Here is a 24,068-nt window from a genome sequence, read left to right as displayed (position 1 = left end):
TCTGAAAGTTTTTGCATACTCAGCGCCTTGAGTACCTTGTTTGGTAGATACGTGCGCTTTATAAGACTTCGATATTATTTATAACCCAGTGAGACTTTACCTCATTCCATTCACTTAGATTGTTCTCAGCGAGATCTAACTCCTTGACATCTTTACACAGAGTCTCTACTTCACCAATGGCCCCTGCTCCCACAATGCAACTGTAATTGAGTGAAAGGCATTGTGGGAGTCGCACTTTGCCCGAGCTTGAGTCTGTGGTTAAGGAAAGTTAGACAATAAAAAGAAGTAGTTGTGAATCAATCAAAACATATCACAGTTTGAATAAAGCTTTATGAGCAGTTTAAAGGAGCAGTTCAATCTATTTCAATAAACTTGTGCAGGCCTTAGATTTTATATTAATAGACGATGTGACCTGTGACATCACATGTTTACAAAAGAGCCATCAAGCTTGGACTTCCTGCAGGCACGATTTGTACACAGCCTAATGGAAGGAAACATTAAATCTTGTATTTTATGGAGATTGCACTGTCTAAGTCTTATCAACTTTTGATATGATGAAAGGGGCCACATCTCAAAACTTGTCCAGCTTTTACTTCCATAACTCTTGGGTTTGTGTGGAAATTATGACACAATGTAAACTTTCCCATATGATCAGTGCAGTATCTTGCCTGCCAGACTAGCCATAGAATGTACAAGGTCACACTTGGTTTGATGGTTGGTTTGAATGATCTTCCTATCAAGGGAACTCGGCAAACTCCCACAAAGGGATAAAAAACGCCAAGCTGAGAAAAATAATGATATTTGAAACAAACTTATTCCATGGAGCATTTCAAAAATATTTACACCAATATTTGGAACTTGGAACCAAAGTTATAAAATTCTATGTCCGGGATGCCCTTTAAAGCCATTGGACCCTTTCGGTTCAGAAAAAAAAAAAAGTTCAAAGATTTACAAATAACTTACAGTGTTTACAGAAGGCAATGGTGAAAGACTTCTCTTGAAATATTATTCCATGAAATGCTTTACTTTTTGAGAAAACAGCAAAACAATATAAATTCTCGTTAACGAGAATTACAGATTTATTTTAAACACATGTCATGACACGGCGAAACGCGCGGAAACAAGGGTGGGGTTTTCTGTTGTTTTCTCCCGACTCCGATGACCGATTGAGCCTAAATTTGCACAGGTTTGTTATTTGATATAGAAGTTGTGGTACACAAAGTGTGGGCCTTGGACAACACTGTTTACCGAAAGGGTACAATGGCTTTAAAGGGACACATTGCCTTGGATCGGGCAAGTTGGTCTTTGAAAAGTGTTTAAAACCATTTCTTATGAAATGCATAATGGTTAGAAAGATGTTTTAAAAGTAGAATATAATGATCCACACAAATATTCCTCAAAATTGCACAGTTTTCCTCCTACTTCGCGAACTAACACCGTTGGATTTTCCAAAAATGGCAAGCCATGTTAGTTCACATTGCAAAGGAAAACCGTGCAATTTTGAGGCATTTTTGTGTGGATCATTATATTCTTCTTTCAAAACGTCTTTCCAACCATATAACAGACGGTTTTCAAACGCTTTTTATAGACCAACTCCCCCGATCCAAACAACGTGTTCCTTGAAAGCCACCAAAGTAACACACCAAAGCTATAATCAATGAGACTGCCTTGCCTGTTCACAAAGGCAGACTCCTTGGATGAGAATAGTTTGTTTGTTTCAATGTCTTCAAATACAAACCTTTCATTGAGGGTAAATTGGAAACAACCGAAACTCCTCCCAGGATCATCCCAGAAAGAGGCTCATCGCTAAAATACTTCTCTCTAATCGCATCTGGGAGGGACTTTCCTTCAGCAGCCTCTAGAGGGAGCTCTCTCCTCATGATCTCTAAGTCAGTCATAATGTTGGATAAAGTGAACGAGTCACACTGTCTGGATGGAGGAGGAAAAAACAGTGAAACATGAAACCAAAACAAATTGAGCGCTAGTTTTTTTAACGTGAAATGTGTTTCATCATTCATTCAGTTGATGCGGAGCATCGGATGATGGCCCTCCAAACACGTTGGTCTTCCTTGCTGTACGCAGCTCTTCCCGACGCAGTCCAGAGTCCCAACACAAGGTGTCCAAATACATGTAGGTGGTTTGTGGTCTGCCTCGGGGACAGTGACCTTGAGTAGGGGCCCAAAGCACAAGCTTGCTCACTGCCAGCTCAGCATGTCTGAGACAGTGACCTGCAAATCTCAGCCTTCTTGTCCCAATCTTGGTGCTAACTCTCGGCAGTCCACCGTAGAGTTCCAGGTTTGTGACATGCCTCTCCCAGTGAAATGTGTTTAAACAGGTTAAAATTATTCCTTTGCTACAATTCTGTTTTCCCAAGTGCATACTGCATACAGGTCTGAAAGGTTACCACAATTTGTACTGATGTAGAGTCAGCATAACGCATGTTGGATGAGTACTAGTATTATAAGCACTTTGAGACAGGTACCATGCCAGCACAATACTCCAACTCCGCTCCCAATTATGAATTCCAAAACCCAAGTTAAAGTGGATCTATCTCAGAGTACTATAGTTGCGATAACGTAACCCTCCTCCCGGTAACATAACCCTCCTCCCGACGGCGGGAGGATAACATAACCCTCCTCTCGACAGCGGGAGGATAACGTAACCGTCCTCCCGACGGCGGTTACGTTATCGCAACTACGAGTACTAGTACTTCAAAATGAAATATACTGCAAATAATGAGGTATGGATACGAAACATTTTGGTTGATTAGATAGGCCCATCATTATCATACTATTACCAAAGGTAGCCCGGCATACATGTTAAAGAAAGCTTCACTCTTTCTTGCACCGATGCATTGATATGAAGAATTTACACGAGGCACTATGCCTTTTTGTCTTTTGCCTTTTGTTTTGTGTTTTTTTTTAGAAATGATTTACTCATATTGATTGTCATAAGATTATTCTTAGTACTTTACATGTAAGTCATATTACAAGATAACTGTTAGTTTGGATGTCACTACCTAATAATAGACACAACCTCACCAGATCACATACAAAGTCTACAGTTCAAGTAGACTCTATCTGCAGATCTACAAATTATTTTGATAGGCCTACATCAGAACATTAAACATTACACTAAGTAATAGGAGTACAAATAAATAGCAATTTGTTCACTTACAATTCCATATTTTGTTAGTCCCGTACTTTTATTAGATCCAGGTCCCTCCCTTCCGTCCTCAATGTTCAGTTCCTGTTTTGAAGCTTCCACAATCAGTCACTGTTTGGGTTTTAAAGAGCCGGACGACAGCTAGCACCCAGCCTTGCAATATAAATCACATCACAAAACTGCAAGAGCGCAAACAATGACTTCCCATCTCATTTCACACAACACACACAGAGCCACCCCAGTTTGTTTTCAGCTGGATATACACAAAGCACAAAGGTCATTTATTTTGCATATTTAATCAATCTGCGCAACCGCAGTATAATCCCAATGACGTAGCATTGTTGTGAACGACGTCATATGAAAGGCCACGTGGATGTTTGTTTATTTATCTAGCATGACCAGTGTGATTGGTGTACTATTGTTCTAAAGTTAGAACAAATGGACAAACGCGATTGACTCAATCTTTGCAGTGATTATATGAATTGACTTTCAACCTTTACGTATGTCCACTACTTTTTATTATAAACAAATGCAAATCATCTAGTGAAATTTCCTCCAACATCGATCGATCGAAGTCTGCCGGCCCGCCCTTGACAAATGACGTGTTATAAACGCCGTTCGATCAATTTAAGGGAACAATGGGATTGGTATAAATAGCCTTGAATTTTTGCTATGCTTCAACAATCAAGTATTTTTCAGAGCTAGTCCGTAGTTCGGAAAACTGATGGCATTGCAAAATCATTGGTGCGGAATTTCTAGTCAGAGCTCAGGCTATCAAAAATAATTCAATACACGACTCAGATACACTCTTTTATCAACACATGATGCGCTGTTTTGTGTTAAGGATTTTTTTTTCTGACCCATTGTCGATGTGTTCCCTTAAAACTTCTGCGCTAGCGAATCCATGAAGCTGACCTGCTTGCCCGGCCTCTACGAATCGAACAGCGTTTCATCTGAATACAATGTAGGTTGAAGGTCATATTATGACCTCTAGTCTAGCTGAACTCCATCTAGCTAAATATAAACCATTATACATGGTAGCTTCATTTCACAACAATGACGATTGACCTGAGACAGAATTTTGAGGTTTGCGTTCAGGATTAATAGCTTTCAATTTTGCTTATGTGAATCGTCGATGAAGGGAATTAAACAGTCCGTCCTATATACTCTGTGAACAGCTATAGACCAAATGCACAACGGACAAAAATCTTTATTACTGCCTCATAGTAATAAGAAGAGAAAATAAAATTAGCTGTTGCAATAATAAGTAGCTACAAATACTCAATAGCAAAACTTGCGGGTACAACCCATAGAGCTACATGTATATAGCTCTATGGTACAACCACGTATAATACATGTATAATTATTTATGGTTGTACCCGCAATTTTTCCATTTAGTCGTAAATAGTTTACTATTGGTATTTATACAAAGCTTCAAACACCATTTTACTGCTGGAACAATCCGATTTAGCCAAAGCAGTCAATTTGAAACACCCGCAACCTTTTGTTCGAATAAATTGAAAGCTGTTCAAAACAGCTGTGCCAAAGCAGTCAATTTTAATCACCCGCGTCCTTTTTGTTCGAGTAAATTGAAAGCTGTTCAAAATAGTTTCAAGTTTGACATATTTATAGTGACCCTTTTGGCTGCAGTCTCTCTGAGATGATGTCTAACCCTGCGCTCTCGGGGACAGCTTGCCCCTCTGTCGGGTGGACGCTCTGTCTGTCGACATGGTTGGGAAATAGTGGTGGTGGAGCCTTACAAAAGCAAGAATACTGTGGGCGGGGTGAGTGCAAATAGCTCCGAAGGCTAGATGGTTGGGTCATAATTAATTGCAATTCGATGTAAACCAACTTTAAAGAGCACATTGAATGAAACACAAACACAAGACATGAAACATTAAGGTGGAAACTGGTATTTTATTTGTTAAACTCACAAAGGACAATTTTATTATTGTATGAAGCTGCAGCTTCCATATACTGAATCCCTTCAAAGACAATGGAACCTCCCATGTATTAAAGATTCATATTCACAATACAGGGAGGCTACACTGCCTTAGAGGGGTCAATTAAAATTAAGACCTACCACAAAACCATGGAACAGATTATCTGCACATTGTGGGTTCGTTATGTAATACAATATTAACAACCTGTAGGTGAATATCAAATGGGATATACCACAACACAGAAGGGGTTTCCAGTAATTTTGTGCACATGCTGAATACATTTGACGCAACCCCTCTATGGGACTAAAGGAATAACCAAATGGTGCTGTTTGAACCATAGGGGATGCAAACATGCGCAAAGATAGTAAAATCATTCATACTCACACACTTAATCGACAATGTGTCCAGCAGGTTTGCCACCCCCCTTCCCCCAAACTAACAAGCAACCATCAAAATGTGCTGCTAATTAAAAGATCTTTAACAGTCAAACTACAAGTTAAAAATACCAGAGCTACAAGAGGAACTACTCCAAATTGTTTGAGACTGAAAACAAAATCACTTTATCAAACTATTACCAAAAAACACAAAATATACTCGGTGATTAGCCAAAATACAATAATACACTTATTGGTATAGTAACATTGTGGTCCATTACCATTCCTTAGAAAAGGACAGATTTGCAATGACCCAAAGATTGCGCAAGTCAACTTCTACTTAACTGGTAACCATTGTGTAACTTTGGTAACCGGTCAAAGTTTGCCCAATGTTTTGCACAACTTCAGATTCTCTATTTTGGTCTGTAAATCAATCCCTCAACCAAATAATTCATAGAGAATGTAAGGGACCACACAATCAGTAGACCCTAAAAGTGAAATCAGACACATAATTTTAAACTCAATATAAAAACTAAAATAAGTCAAGCTTAAATTTAAACATACAATCATTTACTAATTTGTTTTAAATAAACGGAAGTTTGATACTATACTTAGTAAACACCATTCTTTACATATGGGAAACATGGTTAACTTCAGCACTGCTTCAAACAATACCCCCCTGTATTGCTTAAGATAGTGTCCTACTAATTTATACGTCAACTGCATAGATTAAGAAAATATTACATGCAACTAACTTTAAACAGATTTAGATTTTCAACCTTTTTTGTTTTATGTGCATTTCTCAACAGCAGTTTGCAGTTGTTTCCCATGAACAAAGTTTCCAAAAAATGCAAAATGTGTGGATTACTTCTTTTTATATTTAGATACTTATTAAGTTCACCTGAGGTTGTCATGATGTAAGGTCGACTATAATTGGACACTACAGAACAAATCACTTAATAGCAACCAATGGGAGAGAAGGAAAAGAAATGCAAGGCAATACATGTAAAGTTATATTCTAATGTACGTGATGCAGAGTCCACTTTGTATAAACACCGTCAAACACCAATCTTCTACTTTTTAGAGTTACAAACGCACATCTTGTATGGCTGGTAACCAAGTCCCTTGCTATGACTTGGTGAATCTTTACGTGCAATTACCTACAGAAAGAGTAGTATGTCCGAATGCAACATGGTACATGGTCCTAACGGTTAATAGATATTCTAGAGCAAGGACAGTCGCGACCTGCAAAATTGTGGAATAGCATTTACACTAATTTACATAAATAATGCAAGGTAATGTAGCTGCCATGACCAAACCAATTGAATCAAAGTTTTAATCGGAGTAAATGTACTTCCCTGTCTTTATCTTCATACTTGATATTAAAGGTTGATGACCAGAATAACAACCAACAGTGCAAAATATCACACTTTCTCTCTCTCTCTCTCTTGTTACTAAACAGTTGTAGTCCATGTTAAGTCTCCAAATGTTGCTATGATTATTAACGTCAAGTATCCAAAAGAAAACATTCCTACCGTTTAAAATCCAAACTGTCTTAAACTCACAAAAAGAAAACACAATTAATTACAAAGAAAGCAAGGAAAGTTAATAGTAATACTGAGCATACCTGTCATCCATCAATGTTTTGTGAGTTTTACGTTTTGCCATGGCTATAGGTTCCATATCCATAATTAAAGTGACTAGAATACTCCACACTTCCAGCCTCAGTCTAGCAGTATGTAGTTGAATGAAGGAAAACAAAATGGCTGCCCTAATGCAGTGTTCATATGTTCAGATAATCCTGTTGTTAGAAAATATATGGATTTATGTAGCGAGTCTGGTGCCCAACCTCATCCAGTTCAGTTCAAATACATGTTATGTACATTAGTTGACAATCCCTAATATGCCGCTAGAGAAAATACTTTACATTTGTTGGTTTATAGCCGTAATGCTTTGGTAAATAGTGTGTGTAAGACTGCCGGTGATTGGCTGCCTAAATACATCGATTTTGTTATGATAAAAACAAGTCCTCGAACTGTCTGTCTTAATATACACTGACAAATGTCGCACAATACTCTCTATGGTTTGCTATGTTAACAACTGTAAAAGCTAACCAAAAACTCTCCCTACTGACTAACTGCAATGTACATTAATTTATGTAATGTCTATATGAATATATAACATCTGATAACCTTATGTAATTATTATTTTTTATCAAAACTTACAATAACGAACAAGCATATTGCAATACAATATCAACAATCACTCAAATGGTTAGAATTAAAATAAAAAAAGGAACTGAAAAGAAAGGAGGAAAAAACAAGGAAATAAAACAAAACATTTTCTGATGACAAAATGTTTAAAAACGAAGTACAACACAAGAAAACATAAATCCTGAAAGAGTTGACAAGCAGTCAAGATTCAAAGCATTTACATATCTATTAATCTATGCAAACTACCAGCGAAGTGAAGTGGAACGCATAGGGTTGGCCATCAGGGTTACCAGTGCAGGAAGCAAACGAAAATGCACCAATGCACCAAGTCATAATTTGTTGGAGACAAAAATACTTCATTCTTCTCTAGACTTGGATTGGGTTTTATAATATTTTTGCAACTACACTCAGCATGAAGATTAAAATAAGAGCATCAAACCAAAAAAAGCGAGAAAAGGTGTTTTCTGCCAATCAGTTTCATGAACTCAGAATAACAACTTCATTTTTCTTTAATCAGAGGCAGTGACAACCACGTTATGAACGGTGACTTGCGCAAAATGTTCTTCGGTTTGCAAGTCTGTGTTTTAGCAGCTTTATGAAATAGGGCAACAGGCAGATGCAATAAAAGACTTGGCAGTTTTGTAGGAGCGTGAATTGAAGTTTTGTACAACTACTACTTCTTGTATAACACACCTACTTAGCTTGCTCTACATGCAGCAGACAATAACAAGATATGCAAACAACTTGGTTACATCAACAGAATATTTCAAGATTTGCATACATTAATAGTTTGTTTGAATTGATTATTGTACATTAAAACAAGATGTCATTGTTGGTCCAAGCTCTACACTGATCCAAATCTATATTTGCGACATCAGAGAAGCGCTTATTGTCATGTCCCTTTTCCCTCTTAGATTGTGGCAGATCCCATCTTAATGAAAACATTTTTTCTTTTTGAAATTTTAAGACAGAGCTAAAGTTAGTCCAACAAGTAAATATGTCAAATTGGTTGGCAATGTTGACACTGTGAAGTAATACTGTTACTTGCATAGACCTCTGGAGAATTCAAATGCTTTTGATAAGACTTTATTGTAAGTGTATAATTATACATGGCATTGTTTCAATGTACAATAATCATGGATGTATCTTGGGATGTGTTCCCCCCACCCTTTTTTTTTTATTTGATTTGATTTGCACATATCTTAACTAGGAATGTTATATCAAAAAATGTTGGCTTATCTTTAATAGCAAATTAACTAGATACCCCCATATTACTAAAGTGCCTGGTTAAACACATGAACATGAATATAACTTGATGTGTAGATATAGGATATTATAAAATCTTTTGTTTTTGTGTTTTTTTTTTTTTATATATATTTTTTAACTACAGCTTATATCAAATGTTGTCCTCGCGTCCCCTTTCACCCTTTCTGGCCCCGCCCTTTCCTGCCTCACCAAGCATAATCTAATCTGACTGTTGGATCAACACTACAAGTGATCCCTAATCATTGGTCTTGGGATTTTATGAGAATACATTTAAATGGTGTTTTACTTTTGTGTTCCAATACGTTTCTCCACAGATAATTTATACACACTTTGCATTCAGTCCTAAATTAAAAACTAGGCTTTTGACAGCCCCAAAAATGTATCAATACTTCTAAAAATTATCAACTGCTTTACACAGCAGCCACACTCCTTTTTTAAATTTTCCTACAAATTCATTTATTAGAGAATTCCTAAGTAAGTCCCTCCTTTGCAGTAATGTTCATACCGACCTCTCTTAAGACAGCCTAGCCTCGACTAGGTTGAGCAAACTTAACGGTAACCCCTTCCAAATACATGGACTTTAGATGACATTGTTTGATATCTACATTGACATGTTTCCCGACTTCATAAGATCATGTTCCTTTGATCATGCTATAAAGAGCCTCAAGTAACCATCTTTATTTCACTAGTCCATCACTTAACCTTTAGGGGAACACGCAAATGTAGGTTCAACAGGCAAAGGGACCTTTTAAGTAAATTGATTGATTTGAAACTGGGTGTCAACAACCTCTTACCCCAGTCCCAACTCACTTACGCCCAACTAGGCGTCTTTTGGTGATACATTAATAGTATGTTTCCTTCTCGACCCAGCCTCCTGGGTTACGACGGAGGATGAACCGACGACACTCATCATACACAAAGATAAGAATACTGAAAGGGAAGGCGACAAACCACCATCCAATCCTAGAACCAAAACAAAAATAAGGAGAAAAAAGTGAGGAATTGCACAAATCAAAACATGATGTCAACAGTGAGACCTGGGGTGAGAGTCTGAAACTTGGGTCCAGATCTTCAGAGGTCATGTGATAACCTCTGGAGTTATTCAAAGACACTGGACACTATTGGTAAATTGTCAAAGACCAGTCTTCTCACTTAGTGTTTTCTCAATATATGCATAAAGTAACAAATCTGTGAATATTTGAGCTCAATTGGTCATCGAAGTTGTGAGAGCATAATGGAAGAAAAGACACCCTTGTCACACAAAGTTGTGTGCTTTCAGATGCTTGATTTCGAGGCCTCAAAATCTAATTCTGAGGTCTCAAAATCAAATTCAAACATTTTAGTGAGAAATTACTTTTTTCTCACAACTACATTACTTCAGAGGGAGCCGTTTCTCACAATGTTTAATGCCATCAACAGCTCTCCATTGCTTGTTACCAAGTAAGTTTTTATGCTAACAATTATTTTGAGTGATTACCAATAGTGTCCAGTGCATTCAACATCAGAATTGATCCCAGATGCAAATTAAACATCTCTTCAATCGTTGCAGGAGACGTGCTAAAATATAAAGGCTTCAAACTGCCTCTAGCTACCGGGCAATCTTGGTGGTCTAGTTGCTCTAAAATTGCAAAGGTCATGAGTTTGAATCCCACTCAAATAATATGCCTGTGGACTTTTTATATAAAACCTCAGGAAAGTAGTGAGTATACAGTGCTATTACACATCGGTGTAAGGGTTCAACCAAAATTAATACTCTTGAGTAATAGAAAACAAGTAAACAGCATCCTCAGAGCTAGAGAGGTAGACAAATTGTTATCTTAAGAAAAATACAACATTTTGTTTGACCAGGCAGACCATAAGTCAGAGTTCAGATATAAGTCTGAAATTTCTCATCCCCATCAGAAATTTGATTTGAACCTCTCACCTGAGTGGGTACATGCGGAGGCCGTTCTCCAGACCTGGTGTGTAGGAAAGGAATGCAGCAAGAGCCGTCTCGAATACCAGACCAAAGTTGAGCACCCAGTTACTGTTGGCAAACAAATTTACTATGTTAAAACAACATTTCAATATTTCAGCTAGTGAAAAACAAAATGTAAAACAGTAGAAATACATTTCATTTTGGCATTCTTATACAAACATTTCAAATGATTATATGCTGAAGTTAATATTTCATTGGGTAAAAAAAAACATTTAACAGTACATCATTGTATGATAGGCAATACGCCATCAGGGCTCAGTTTCATGGCTTTGCTTACTGCAGAATTCTGCGCTTAAGGCACCGTAAAGTACATAATCACGTGAGCCTCGAGTGCTGAACTCTGCCACAAACAGAACCATGTCATTGGACCCATTTGTTTTTCGAGGAAATAAACTGGTCCTGTTTGTGTAATGTTTATCAGTACTTTGAAGACAGGGAACCATATGTGAAGATGGGAGTAGACTAAGAGAAAGCAGACTTACTTCATTCCCTGGTGGATGAGGGAGTTACGTCTAGTCTTACAGATGATGATATCTGCCCACTGCACAATGACGATACTCACAAAGAAGGCAGTGTGGCATGTGTATTCAAGCACCTTGCGCTGCCGGTAACTCTGTAAGGACAAATCAAAGATTGCTTAATTAAGGGTGTCCGGCAGGCACTCGTCCGATGCACGATGTGTAAGCACACATAGAGAATGTAGGCACACGTAGGCTATGTGTGATAAACTGTTTGGCCAGGCACAGACCATCTTATCCTTAATCAGTATGTGATGGGAAACTCCAGGTTTAAAGTCCGAGTTAAAAGTAACTTGATGCAGTCCAGCAGCCGCAATGAGTCTTATGAGGCCCCCAGCATGAAATCCAATGCAAACTACTTGCAAACCCATCGCAAGCTAACTGTGACTGGGGTATTACACATTGCTGAAGCCAACCTCAGGGCCCAATTTCATAGAGTTGCTTAAGCACAAAATTTTGCTTAAGCGAAAAAATCCTTGCTTAGTAAAATCAGATTACCGGCCAAGACTCCACTTAATTGTTATGCTAAGTAAGCAACAGCTAAATACCAGTCATAAGCAATGTATATGGCATGAAATTTTGGCCAGTAACATGTGTAAAACAAGCGAGCTATTTTTGTGCTTTAAGCAGCTCTATGAAATTGGCCCCTGGTTGTGATACTAGTCATACCAACTATTATCTTCAAGTACACGCTAATCGTCCAATCAGATTGGCAGAATGGAGTGGTGATAAAAACCTATGTTGCACTGCTAATATCACTACCATGCGTCTTGTGTGTTCTATGTCACGCGCCAAGTTTGCTCGAAGATAAATACGTTATCATATCGTTGGATATGGGACGCAGAAGCGCTATATTTTTCCGTATTCCACTCGCGCTTGTTTGATAACTTATATTATTGTCATTGTGTGTGTGTGAGATAGGTGTGCATGTTTGCTTAGTGTAGCTTTCTTGTGCAAGAAACAGCATTATGGAATGATGCAGGGATGATATAGTCACTGTTGTAGCCACAGTGGGCGGTGCTGGGTGGGCCTGCCCAACTAACAAATTTCGCCCAGCACTCTGAGCAAAACACACTGTGCTGCCCAGCACACATTTTCCATTGATTGCACTTCAGCAATGATGGCCCCATATCTAACTTGTCTAGACATGGATATTTGTGTTGAACCACTCAGCCTTGGTGGACTAAATTGGATTTAGAGCCCACCACTAGAATTGGTTTAGGTACAACCTGGACATAGTGCTCTGTCCAATGCAGGATGAACAAGTTTCTAACCTAGAGCTCAACCCATTAGAATTATTTGTCAATATTCTGAACGAAGATCAAAGTATTAAAGATAGAGGCAATAGTATTAATTCCACTCACCCATTCCTGTCCATAGGAGTCCTCAACGTTATTGACACCCCTGTTATCCCAGGCTCGACGGAGGTTGAATAGAGTATGTGGCAGGAAGCCATTCTCAGCCATAATGACAAAGTAGGTAAAGAAGCCAGCTGAGGCCTGGATCATACCGATCTGACCATAGGACATACTGATCAATCTGTGGACATAAGCAGAGAAACGAGCTAGTCAAAACGTTCCTAGTATAAATATTGATCACCAGTCTGACCATAGGACATACTGATCAATCTTTGCACAGAGTCAGAGAAACGAGCTAGTCACAACGCTCATAGGCCCTTTCCGAAACGACTGGATTTGGCTTTGGATTCGGCTCAGGCTAGCTTGGCCCCGTGGTTGTTTTGACAGTGGCGCGTGCTTTGTGTATACGCGCCCAGGGTTTCAGAGGAGAGGATGGAGCATAAAGCCGAATCGAAAGCCGTGGTTTCAAAAGGCCATAGTATAAATATTGTCAATGGAATCTCCATCTTTCAACTTACATGGTTTATGTTAAAAACTTTCCAAAAAATTACTTGATTCAAATTCTACCTCAGATCTTTAGGTTCAAGGTCCTACCATCTATTGGTGTATATTTCTGTATCATGTTCATTTTACAGGATCCGTAAGGCCAACAGGCTTTAGAGTTTATTTTTGAGGATCTACGATCATACCAAGTAATAGGGGCACCAATATAGTTAATAAGTTGTGTTGTAATATCTTTGTGTTCTTAATGTTTTATTTGAATTCATGCCTAATTATTTGTTAAGGATTCCATAAAATCCACCACAAAGAAAATTCTCATGTTTTTAACATGATTAATTTAAAAAGAGTTAAATCTTAAATCTAAATTTATAAAGGTTTTAAGAACAAGTAATTTAATCAGATTTTTAACAACTTGATTTTCTTTATTGGAATTATTTCTTAAAATTAAAAGCATGGGAGATGAAGTGAATGTGGTTTGTACATACCGATCATTGACAAGTTTATCGTTGATTGGGTCACGTGGCTGTCGCTTCATGATGTCACTTTCAGCTTCTTCATAGGCGAGGGAAATAGCGGGTACCTGTGTTTAGGGTCAAAGGTTAAAGGTCAGAGTCCAGCTGAATACATCGCTTGTAAATCACTTACTAAGCATAGACACTTGTCATGGTTTTATAATTTAACGATTTTCATTCAACAATTAACGCAAGAGTAATTACATCATATGCAATTAGGAACACTTTTAGCTTCCCAAATTCAGTGTTTTAGTTGCTGTTTACTGTTCACATCAAGAGAGGGCGCTGTAGCGTGTAAACATAAATCAAGTATCAAGCAGGATATTCGGTCCTTGGAAAGAAGGACAATAATTTTTTAGCACAAGGGCTTTACTTGGTCATATGGTGTATGGTTTAATATATTTTTTCAGGCTATTTCTGAAATCTGAAATCAGAATATAGTAAGAAGAATATCATACCTGAAGGTTATTGCCGAGATCGTGAACTGTTTCCCACAAATTATGCGCGCGCGATGTCTTGACACGCATTTAGTTCAAAGCGTCCCAAATCTCATGCACTAGCCTATCTTAGTTAACCCCACGTGATCGCATTTCAGCCAACTAGAACACAGAGCCAGCAACATGTGTGTTATAAATACATGTATGTTTTGTACATACCAGATCAGTCCCCAGATCAATGCAGAGAATGGTAACAGTGCCAAGTGGAAGAGGAACCTGAGCCAAGATGAAGAACAGGAAGGGAGAGATCTCAGGGATGTTGCTGGTCAATGTGTACGCAATAGACTTCTTCAAGTTGTCAAAAATCAAACGACCTGAAGAGAAACGAACAACATGATTGTTACAAATCAAATGCTAGTAAGTACAGATTAACAGTTGCAGCTTCAATATATTACACTAGACCAACTTTTTGCAATCAGTCCTTTCTTACAGTATTTGATTTGATTTGCAGTATGGTTCTGATTTGTACAAATACAGTCCCACTGGAGGCAGAAAAGCAGTGCTTGCTTCCAGTCTACTTTGCCCAAATTGTTCAAACATCACGCAAGCAAGCAGGTTGAAAACAAAATTCACTTTATGGCGTTTAAGCTGGTACCCTTTCTAGTAAAATATAAACCTGATGGCATTTTGGCTGGTACCATGTTCTGCTTGGCATGATTTTTTTCTGTGCTTTGATAATCTTTGAGCATACAGACTTTATGAATGTGGACCACAATCCAAACATTTAAAGTGTCCAGGTCAAGTTACAAAAAACACTTGACATGAGAAATCGTCTCGTAGAACACACCAGATGCAGTCAACATATTACGAGATTCTCTTGGTATGCAAAAATGAATTAAGAGTTAAGCAACTAACCTTCTTCAACACCAGTAACGATTGATGCAAAGTTATCATCCAGCAGAATCATATCAGCGGCTTGTTTACTGACATCAGATCCAGCAATACCCATGGCAACACCTACATAGCAAATAAAACACAACAATTAGAAATACTGCAAAGTTTGTAAACAACTCATCACATACAGACATTCATGAATCCAACCAAGTGACTTTCTTATTCTTTATTGTTTTGCTTTAAAATACTTCAATAAATTGCAAGCATAAAACCTTACTTGGTAACGAGTAATGGAGAGCTGTTGATAGTATAAAATATTGTGAGAAACAGCTCCCTCTGAAGTAACATAGTTTTTAAGAAAGAAGTAGTTTTCCACGAATTTGATTTTGAGACCTCATAATTAGATTTTGAGGTCTCGAAATCAAGCATCTGCAAGCACACAACTTCGTGTGTTTTTTCTTTCACTATTATCTAAGATTATATCAATCTTAGCTCTTTGTGAAATCGGCCCCAGTCACAAATGATGTGGAATGGTATTCTAGCTGGTTATCTCATACTGGTATCTCATACTGGTATGTTTTTCTGAGCATAGCTACTTGTTTTGCTTTAAGTTAAAATTGTGCCCTACGTTGTAACAATGGGTAATTCTTTTCAAAGATTGTCTTACCAATATCAGCTTTCTTGAGAGCAGGGGAATCATTCACACCATCACCAGTTACAGCTACAATAGCACCACCACGCTGACAGCCTTCTACAATAATCAATTTCTGCTGTGGGGAGGTACGGGCAAACACAATCTCAGTGTGGTTGTTCAGGATGTCATCTAGGTCCTCATTACTGATGTCACGAAGCTCAGAGCCATGGACAACAATGGCCTTGGCATCTCTATCAGGGAAAACAATCAACTGGAAATTAAAATCTATTTACATTTTGATAATAGAAAGGAAGACAATGACATATTTGAATGATGTCTTGCTCAATATAGTGCTCGGTCACGCTTGTAGGGAGTCGTGCTACAATTTGATTTCTTCAGACTCAGTCCAGTGGTGATATGTCACATGGTTTGGGTGAAGCTTTTATGTAGACATTAAGAGATGGCTAACACTGGACAAATTCAAATAATATGTGCGGTACAAGTATTTAATGTTCTGTATTTGTGGAGTACAGATTGCTGTTTTAGTGTTGATGTATAGGACCTATTCACAACGCAAAGCGCACATACACATGAATCTCCTGTCAGCCATTTTGGGTGGCAAAAACACGCACAAAAGGATGGTACACGTGTTTACGTACCCCAAAACAATGCGCGTCTACCATGTCTGCCTTTTAGGGGAGTCCATTCCTTTTGTGCACGTTGAATAGGGTGTTATTGGCAACTGTAAATCAAGAAAAGGCTTACCTTTTGTTGACCTGAGCCACATCGATGTTAAGACGCTCAGCAATGTCCTCAACTGTCTCGTTACCCTCGGAGATGATGCCGACACCCTTAGCAATAGCCTTAGCTGTGATTGGATGATCACCAGTAACCATGATAACCTGCAAGACCAGATGCAAGTTACAAGTAAATAAGGGAACCGTTTCAAGAGGAATAAGAATAAAACCAAAGCAAAATGCTTTGTTATTTTTTTTTCCCTTTGGACTGACAAAGCAAAAAATGATAAACAAGAAACAGTTTGAAAGCCAAGACCAAACTCATACTGGTAACAGGTATGCTCCATTAGTAACCTGCAGTGGTAGAATAATGTCATTTTATATGAAGTCGTGTTTCAGTCTGCAATAAGTACTAGTTGAAGCTTGCCTGCTTTTTAGCCCAAAGAGATGCATAAAATCTGTGCTAATGCAAGTATGTTTGACATACTTTAGATGGTACACATGCATTTTGTAATAACTGAATGACGTCATACAGCGAGCCTTTTTGTTCATCATGTCGGTTTTAAGCCGTTGTCCAGTCTGTTCTTGGTTGTTCCTTGTTATAAAAATCTTTTACACTTTTCTCTCCATTTAGTAATACTGTACTGGTCTACACAGATCTAATGTCAACCTACAATTAAGCGAAGTTGTTTTGAGTGCATTTGTACATACCTTGATTCCTGCACTTCTACATTTTCCTACAGCGTCTGGTACAGCTGCACGTGGGGGATCAATCATAGACATGAGACCTACAAAGCAAAGTCCCTCCAGAGGGAAGTTGGTCTCCTCAGCATCAAACACAAAGCCACGAGGGAATTCCTTCTCTGGGAGCATATACTGGCAGAATCCTGGTCAATATCAACATCATCAAATTCATTAACACACTGCTCTACAATAGACCCTTCCCATGAAATATGTAAATTGCACATAGCGCGTGCGCACTAACATTTTGGTTGGTAAAATGAGGGAATATCGCACTGTTTTGTACACGGCTAATGGGCGCGTGACGCAGACGTGATTGCGCGTCTGCTTAGTGCACAACTCTATGGCGTTTGCCAACCAATAGGGTATGTACGCATGAGTGAATGTAATTAGCATGTTTCATGGGATGGGTCCATTGCAAAGGTCCCACACAAGTAATATACCTGTGATTTTGTTTTCACAGAACTTGGGAAAGTACGTAGTATATAGTGCTAACACCAATCGGTGTAAGGGTAAAAACCAGTACCACACAATTGAAACCCTGTAATCACAGTCCTTTAATGGTTTTTGTATTTCATGTCTGATTTCATGTCTAACTATAGTCAGTCACTGGAACAAATGTTTTTAGCCATGTAGTTTTTAAGCCATCACTTTGCAGAGAAAAAAATATATCACTGTGCACCACTTTACTAATATTTTGAAGGGGTGAAACAAAGAACGCATCAAGGATAGTAAAGCCAACGTGAAATTCCATGAGTCACAGAAGTAATTGTGAACGTATCTTGAAGCAGTTTGTTGTTTTTGGGGTTGTTTATTTTGACAAATGTTGCAATGAAAGGGTTTAGACTGCAATTTTTACCAGAGGTTAGAGACTTACCCCTTTTACATGAGGACTCTTTTTATTGGAAAATGTATACATCACAAAATTAAATCTGTAATTTGCCTTCCTCTGTAACATCAAGCTTACCAAGTACACGTTCACCAAGCCCACCAAGCTCAAGATATGCATTATTAAAAGCAATCTTCATGTCATCACCAAGAGGCTGTTCCTTGCCATCCAATAAGATGGAAGTACAACGATCTAAGATGCGCTCAGGAGCTCCCTTCATGACAAGGAGGTAGCGTTCATCTCCTTCGCACTCATGCACAGATACCTGCATTAATAGTAAACAAAATATACTTGGTAAGCATACTCAGATAATCTTTGTACATTTAGAAATATTAATTTTGGTTTTTACCCATACATCGATGTGTGTTGGCACTGTATACTTAATCCTTTCCCTGAGTCCTGTGAAAAATTATCACAGCAAATTACTTGGGTGGGATTCAAACCCACGACCCTTGCAATTCTAGAGCAGTGTCTTACCAACTAGACTACCGAGATTGCCCGGTAGCTAGAGGCAGTTCGAATCCTATGTTGTTGTTGTTTTTTAAAAGGACTCGGGGAAAGTACTGAGTATTACACATCGGTGTATGGGTAAAAACCAAAATTAGTATTCTTTATCCCCGATGCAAATTTAACATTTATTATATACCTTTTAGAAATATTTTTTATCAGCAGACTGAACCTTTAGGTTATGGGCAAAATTACATTTTCCTCCTCCGTCTAGCCTTCTCCATATCTTTTTATATCTCTTTTGTGTGGAATTTTATCTGATTGCTGTAAGCATATGAGCACTCGGTATTTGTTGTTTCATTCCACACATTGTTATTAATTGACAAATTAACAGGCAAAAAGGTTTTGGGCAATTTTTTTTTTGTGATTTTTTTCCCCACCCATGACACCAACACATTAAAGTCATTGTCAGTAAAGAGTACCATCTTCTGGCTAAAAATAACATCAAAATATGGGTCTTTTTTTTTTCTTTTTTTTTTGGGTCTCTTTTCATTTCAGACATTTTAGTGGCAGGTGTAAAAGGGTAAAATACCTGATATTTGTTGGTAGAGTTGAATGGGATCTCAGCCATCTTCTTGTTTTTCTGACGGAATTGTTGCACACTTCCCATGGAAAGCTCCACACACTTAACCAAAGCAGACTCTGATGCATCACCAGTGGTTTCCCTGTAAACAGTCAAACATACAACTCATGTCATAGTCGAGTTTAACACCAATCAAAATATCATCAGCATTTAATGAATGCAATAACTCATGGAATGTGTGGAAGTGTTGAGGGGGAAAACAAAATGTTTTCTTCACAGTTTATGTTGAAATGGATTAAGAAAACTGAGAGGGAAATCTAGATTCAAAAATCGAATGGTATTAGTCCTTTACTATTCCAAATTTAAGAAAATAACAAATCATTTGATAGGCCTTTCTTGAAGCTGAAAATCACAAGCGCAGCTTTCAAAGGTTTTATTAATAAATATTGAACTCGTTACCTTTTGAGGATTGGTACTTCATCTTGACCAGCCTTGAACTCTGACCTGTTGCACAGGCAAGCAATACGGGAGAGTGCGTTCCAGCCGGGAGAAGTTTTGTCCAAAGATTCTCCTGTGGACAAAAATTTTAAAAGAATTTCTTCGGGAAAAACGGGCTGTTAGTGCAGACTTTGTTAGTAAGTGCTGAAAGTTTTGGACCTGGCTGCATTTATTTTCCAGGTCCAATATCTTAATATCCGTCTGTCTTGCCATTTTAAGGTAGTACATGTTCTCTTTGAAAGAGGTTTAATAGACACAGAAGACAATCACTCTAATTTCAAATCTTATCATGAATACAATAATCTATTTTTATAGTTTTTTTTATTGTGTTTTTACTCTAGGATTTTACTCTTGGTTGTTTGGATGTATTTTATTGTAGCTTGAACGCAAATCAAACTTTTGGCTGCAAGTTTTGATTTTTAATAAACCAATAACATTAACAATATTAACCTTATATCTCAATGCTAAGCAAGAAAGAATGCCGTGGCTACAAGACAACACTGTATATACAGGTCACCACAGCAATACATATATGTGATGTCATACAGCTCACCACGGCAATGCGTACATGTGATGTCATTATACAACTCACCACGACAGTGCATGTAAGTGATTTCATAATACAGATCACCTTGACATTACGTATGTTACGATGTCATAACACAGCTCACCACGGCAATAAACGAGTTTGATGTCATACATGTAATACAGCTCACCACAGCAGTGCATGTATGTGATGTCATAATACAGATTACCACGACAGTGCATGTATGTGATGTCATAATACAGATCACCACGACAGTGCATGACGTGTATGCAAAGTCGCAATACAGCTCACACGGCAGTGCATGTATGTGATGTCATAATACAGATTACCACGACTATACATGAATGTGATGTCATAATACAGCTCACCACAGCAGTGCATGTATGTGAAGTCACAATACAGCTCACCACGGCAGTGCACTAATGTGATGTCATGTACATAGACCTTTTCGCAAATACTGGGGCGCGCGCGTAAAGCTTGGAATTAGGTGCATTGTGGTCTAGCTGATTACAAATTTGATTCATATATATCCCACAATGCACCTCATTCAACAGTCTGCGCTTGCGCATTGGTATTTGCGATAAGGTCTATGTAATACAGCTCACCACGGCCGGCAGTACATGTATGTACATTCGCACAACAGATTACATGACACTCTTGCAGACTCATTGTTTTTCAGAGGAGAACATGTGAATTGATGGGAAAACTTGAATGGTCACTTTTGGTAGTCATCAAATATGGTGCTTTGTTTTTCAATCCACATAAGCAACTTAGTATTTGGAGGTGTTAAGGAGGCCACTGCTATATGTAATGTTGCAAAGGATTAACAATCATGTCATGTCAGGTACATGTAATCGTATTGCTTTGCTGAATTGATGGTACTCCATCATAAAAACATTTATCAGCAACCATCCACAGTTTGTTCATGTTCATTCATCACCAATAATCTCCAAGATCTTTGATGGATCTTAAGATGCATGTACAACCTTAAAGGCAGAGACAGAAAGAACTGATTTCCACTACAGGGAAGGTTGCCAATGTATCTTTGGTTGGGCTGCTCAGTCACAAACACTCGAAGTGCAGTTATGGCCAACAACAAGGTTTCATGTGTCAGGAACAATCACATCCGGCTGTTTATCCCCGATGCTTGTGTATCAGCTAAAAAAACAAGTTATTCACTTACATGCTAGCAATAGAACGATCCCTTAGGCTCTACCCAATTCTGAGCAAGAACATGTGAACCACTCCAAAGCCATTCTGCACACCACTATGCAGCACGTGCCAAGCAAACGCACGCATGTCCGACTTTAATTTGTGGTACTTTTGGTGGCGCAATGGGTTGTGATTGGTCAATCTGCAATGGGCAGTGCTTAATGGATCGGTCTATTGCCTTTAAAGCTTGTAAACTCAGAAGCATTATAACAAGCTTGAGTTAAAAAAAATGCAGCAAAGGTTCCTTCACCAGATAGAGCTATTGTAAAGTGTCTTTATTACTTAATCTTACTGCTTTATTTTTCTATCTTTTTGCATCTGTTTATTAGTCTTGCTTTTGTATTTAATCTTTTTGTCTTTGAGCCTCGAGTTATGAACTTGCGCTTTTTCTACCTGAAATATGTCATGGTTACAATCACAACTGTACAACAAAAAACTCAAATATGTTTTTCAGGTTTAAATGTTCTTTGTTTGTGTTTGAGTTAAAACAAAATTCTGATATCACATTTTGAAGAGACTGCAATCTTCCATACTTTACAACCAATAGAAAATTAAGTAGCTAACAACAATGACAAACAAACATGCATGTGCAGAAAAAAACATAAGTTAAAAATAAATTCATGATTAATGTAGGAAACTTAAATAAAAGAATTGGGAAAAGCATCCAATAGAGAGCAATTCTAGACATTTTCCAGAAATGTAAGTTGTAAAAAGAGCAAAAATTTCAGCTTATGCTGGTTGCTAGGATGAGCATGCAGGTCTATGAAGAGGGCATCTGTGTAGGCTGACACAAGTAAGACCGAGGTTAACGCTAGCCTCTCTAGGGCCATGCTGAATTGGCGGCTACAGCTACAACTGTTGCTAAGGGTGTTGCTAAGGATGTCCTATACCTCAATGTATGATGACACAGACATCTAGCCATAGCCGTAGCTGTAGCCGCCAATTCAGACATGTCCTTAGTCTGACACTGCAGTAAGACCAAGCCCCCAGCCCCAACATCCTTATATAACTCAGCCTAACCAAACAGGGTTTGGCAGCCCTCCCCGATGCCTAATCTATACCTGATTGATCCTCAGTAGTGTCTGCTTCCACAATAGAGTTGTCAAACCACATGTGAGCGACGGTCATTCTGTTCTGGGTCAGGGTACCAGTCTTATCGGAGCAGATGGTGGAGGTGCTGCCAAGGGTTTCCACAGCTTCCAAGTTCTTGACCAAGCAGTTCTTACTAGCCATACGTTTGGCAGTCAGGGTTAGGCATACCTAAAAAGACAAGATATAAACTTCATTTTCTACGATATGAGGACTGTTTAATGATCAACATGTGATGGAATTTAGCTCTATACAAACAAGCCACTATTACAACATTTCACAGAAACTTTCAAATTGGTTCTAAATTCTTGACAATGAATGTTGAGCATAGAGCTATATATATTGACTAGAGCGCTAACTATCTGTTTACACGCGCACAAATGTTTTGATGCCATGTGAGTGCATCAATGTAATTGTACAAATCATTACAAAAGCTTGAACATTACAAAAGCTTGAAATTTTTTACAGCAATTGTATGGCTATTTGCTTGATAGTGTGTTTTTGCAGCAAATGTGACACATTCTGTTGATGAAATACAAACTGCAAGTGTCACGTGCGTCAACATTTTGCGGCCATGTGTTCTCTTTAAACTAAGATCGTTCTATAGTCACCCACCACATCAAACATGTCTGCGCCCAGGGAGACTTCTAAACGCGGAGGAAGTTAGTGCTCTAGTCAATATATATAGCTCTATGATGTTGATTGACTTACAGTGACGGTAGCCAGGAGGCCTTCAGGGACGTTAGCCACAATGATACCAATGAGGAAGATAACAGCCTCAATGAAGACATATCCCAGCAGGAAGGAGAGAAAGAAGAAGGTTACGCCCAGGAATACAGCCACAGAGGTGATGATATGAATGAAATGCTCCAGCTCACGAGCAATAGGAGTCTTTCCAGTGTCCAATCCAGAAGCCAGGTTAGCAATGCGACCCATCACAGTGTTATCACCACATTGGATCACCACACCACGTGCTGTACCTGTTGGTCATAAACAAATAGTTATCATATATTAATTTCAGTTCATGGAAATATTTTTTTTTTTAACAGTGGGATGGGTGGTTTTTAACTGTGGGGTGGGTTTCAGGGGGCCTTCTTTGTGGCAGGACGGCTTTGTAGAGGTGCTGGTCACCTGTTCCTCCTCGCCCCTCACTGGCCAAGTATTTTTTTTAAGCTATTTTGCTTCTTTGTTTCTTTATGTATCAATTTGTATATTTATATTTTTATGCCAGTGTAAAGTCTAACAAAACTAAACTAAACTATAAGTTTTCACAAAGGCCAAGTTGGATATGGGATGCAGACATGCTATTTTTTCCCGTATTCCACGAGCGCCTGTGTGATAACACTTTATCTTCAAGCATTTACCCCTGCTTTTTGCAGGTGTGCGTTTTGCGTACAGCTTAAAACAGCGTAATACGCTGCGTTAGAACTGCGCGAAAGAACAGAGTTTGATATGGCCGAGCAATATAGGTTTATATCACCATTCCATTCTGGAGGATGAATTCATACTTGAAGAAAAAAATGACTATCACC

At 38.4% G+C, this 24,068-nt stretch overlaps 2 protein-coding genes across 3 annotated transcripts in view; both read right to left on the bottom strand.

The window, feature by feature from the left end:
• LOC139951369 (tubulin-specific chaperone cofactor E-like protein) overlaps nucleotides 1-3,393 on the bottom strand; it is a 118,217-nt gene extending 114,824 nt beyond the window's left edge. For both annotated transcript variants that reach the window (XR_011787761.1, XM_071950237.1), the window contains exons 1-3: nucleotides 3,178-3,393; nucleotides 1,739-1,929; nucleotides 101-252 (exon numbers count right to left, since the gene is read on the bottom strand). Coding sequence is in view for 1 of the 2 variants with exons in the window: in XM_071950237.1 (XP_071806338.1) it covers nucleotides 101-252; nucleotides 1,739-1,929; nucleotides 3,178-3,185 (351 nt within the window). In the remaining variant the exon portion in view is untranslated. The remainder of the gene's footprint in view (nucleotides 1-100; nucleotides 253-1,738; nucleotides 1,930-3,177) is intronic.
• Nucleotides 3,394-5,062: 1,669 nt separating this feature from the next.
• The window catches only part of LOC139951612 (sodium/potassium-transporting ATPase subunit alpha-3-like), a 48,829-nt gene continuing 29,823 nt past the window's right edge, over nucleotides 5,063-24,068 (bottom strand). The window contains exons 8-22 of the mRNA XM_071950578.1: nucleotides 23,248-23,516; nucleotides 22,509-22,707; nucleotides 19,650-19,761; nucleotides 19,200-19,332; nucleotides 18,239-18,425; nucleotides 17,242-17,417; nucleotides 16,559-16,695; nucleotides 15,827-16,044; nucleotides 15,181-15,282; nucleotides 14,485-14,639; nucleotides 13,802-13,896; nucleotides 12,822-12,996; nucleotides 11,422-11,552; nucleotides 10,886-10,987; nucleotides 5,063-9,924 (exon numbers count right to left, since the gene is read on the bottom strand). Of these exons, the coding sequence (XP_071806679.1) occupies nucleotides 9,804-9,924; nucleotides 10,886-10,987; nucleotides 11,422-11,552; nucleotides 12,822-12,996; nucleotides 13,802-13,896; nucleotides 14,485-14,639; nucleotides 15,181-15,282; nucleotides 15,827-16,044; nucleotides 16,559-16,695; nucleotides 17,242-17,417; nucleotides 18,239-18,425; nucleotides 19,200-19,332; nucleotides 19,650-19,761; nucleotides 22,509-22,707; nucleotides 23,248-23,516 (2,312 nt within the window). The 3' untranslated portion in view covers nucleotides 5,063-9,803. The remainder of the gene's footprint in view (nucleotides 9,925-10,885; nucleotides 10,988-11,421; nucleotides 11,553-12,821; nucleotides 12,997-13,801; nucleotides 13,897-14,484; nucleotides 14,640-15,180; nucleotides 15,283-15,826; nucleotides 16,045-16,558; nucleotides 16,696-17,241; nucleotides 17,418-18,238; nucleotides 18,426-19,199; nucleotides 19,333-19,649; nucleotides 19,762-22,508; nucleotides 22,708-23,247; nucleotides 23,517-24,068) is intronic.

This window comes from Asterias amurensis, chromosome 19, assembly GCF_032118995.1.
Source record: "Asterias amurensis chromosome 19, ASM3211899v1".
Classification (NCBI taxonomy): Eukaryota; Metazoa; Echinodermata; class Asteroidea; order Forcipulatida; family Asteriidae; genus Asterias; species Asterias amurensis.
This window is presented reverse-complemented; position numbering and strand designations above follow the sequence as displayed.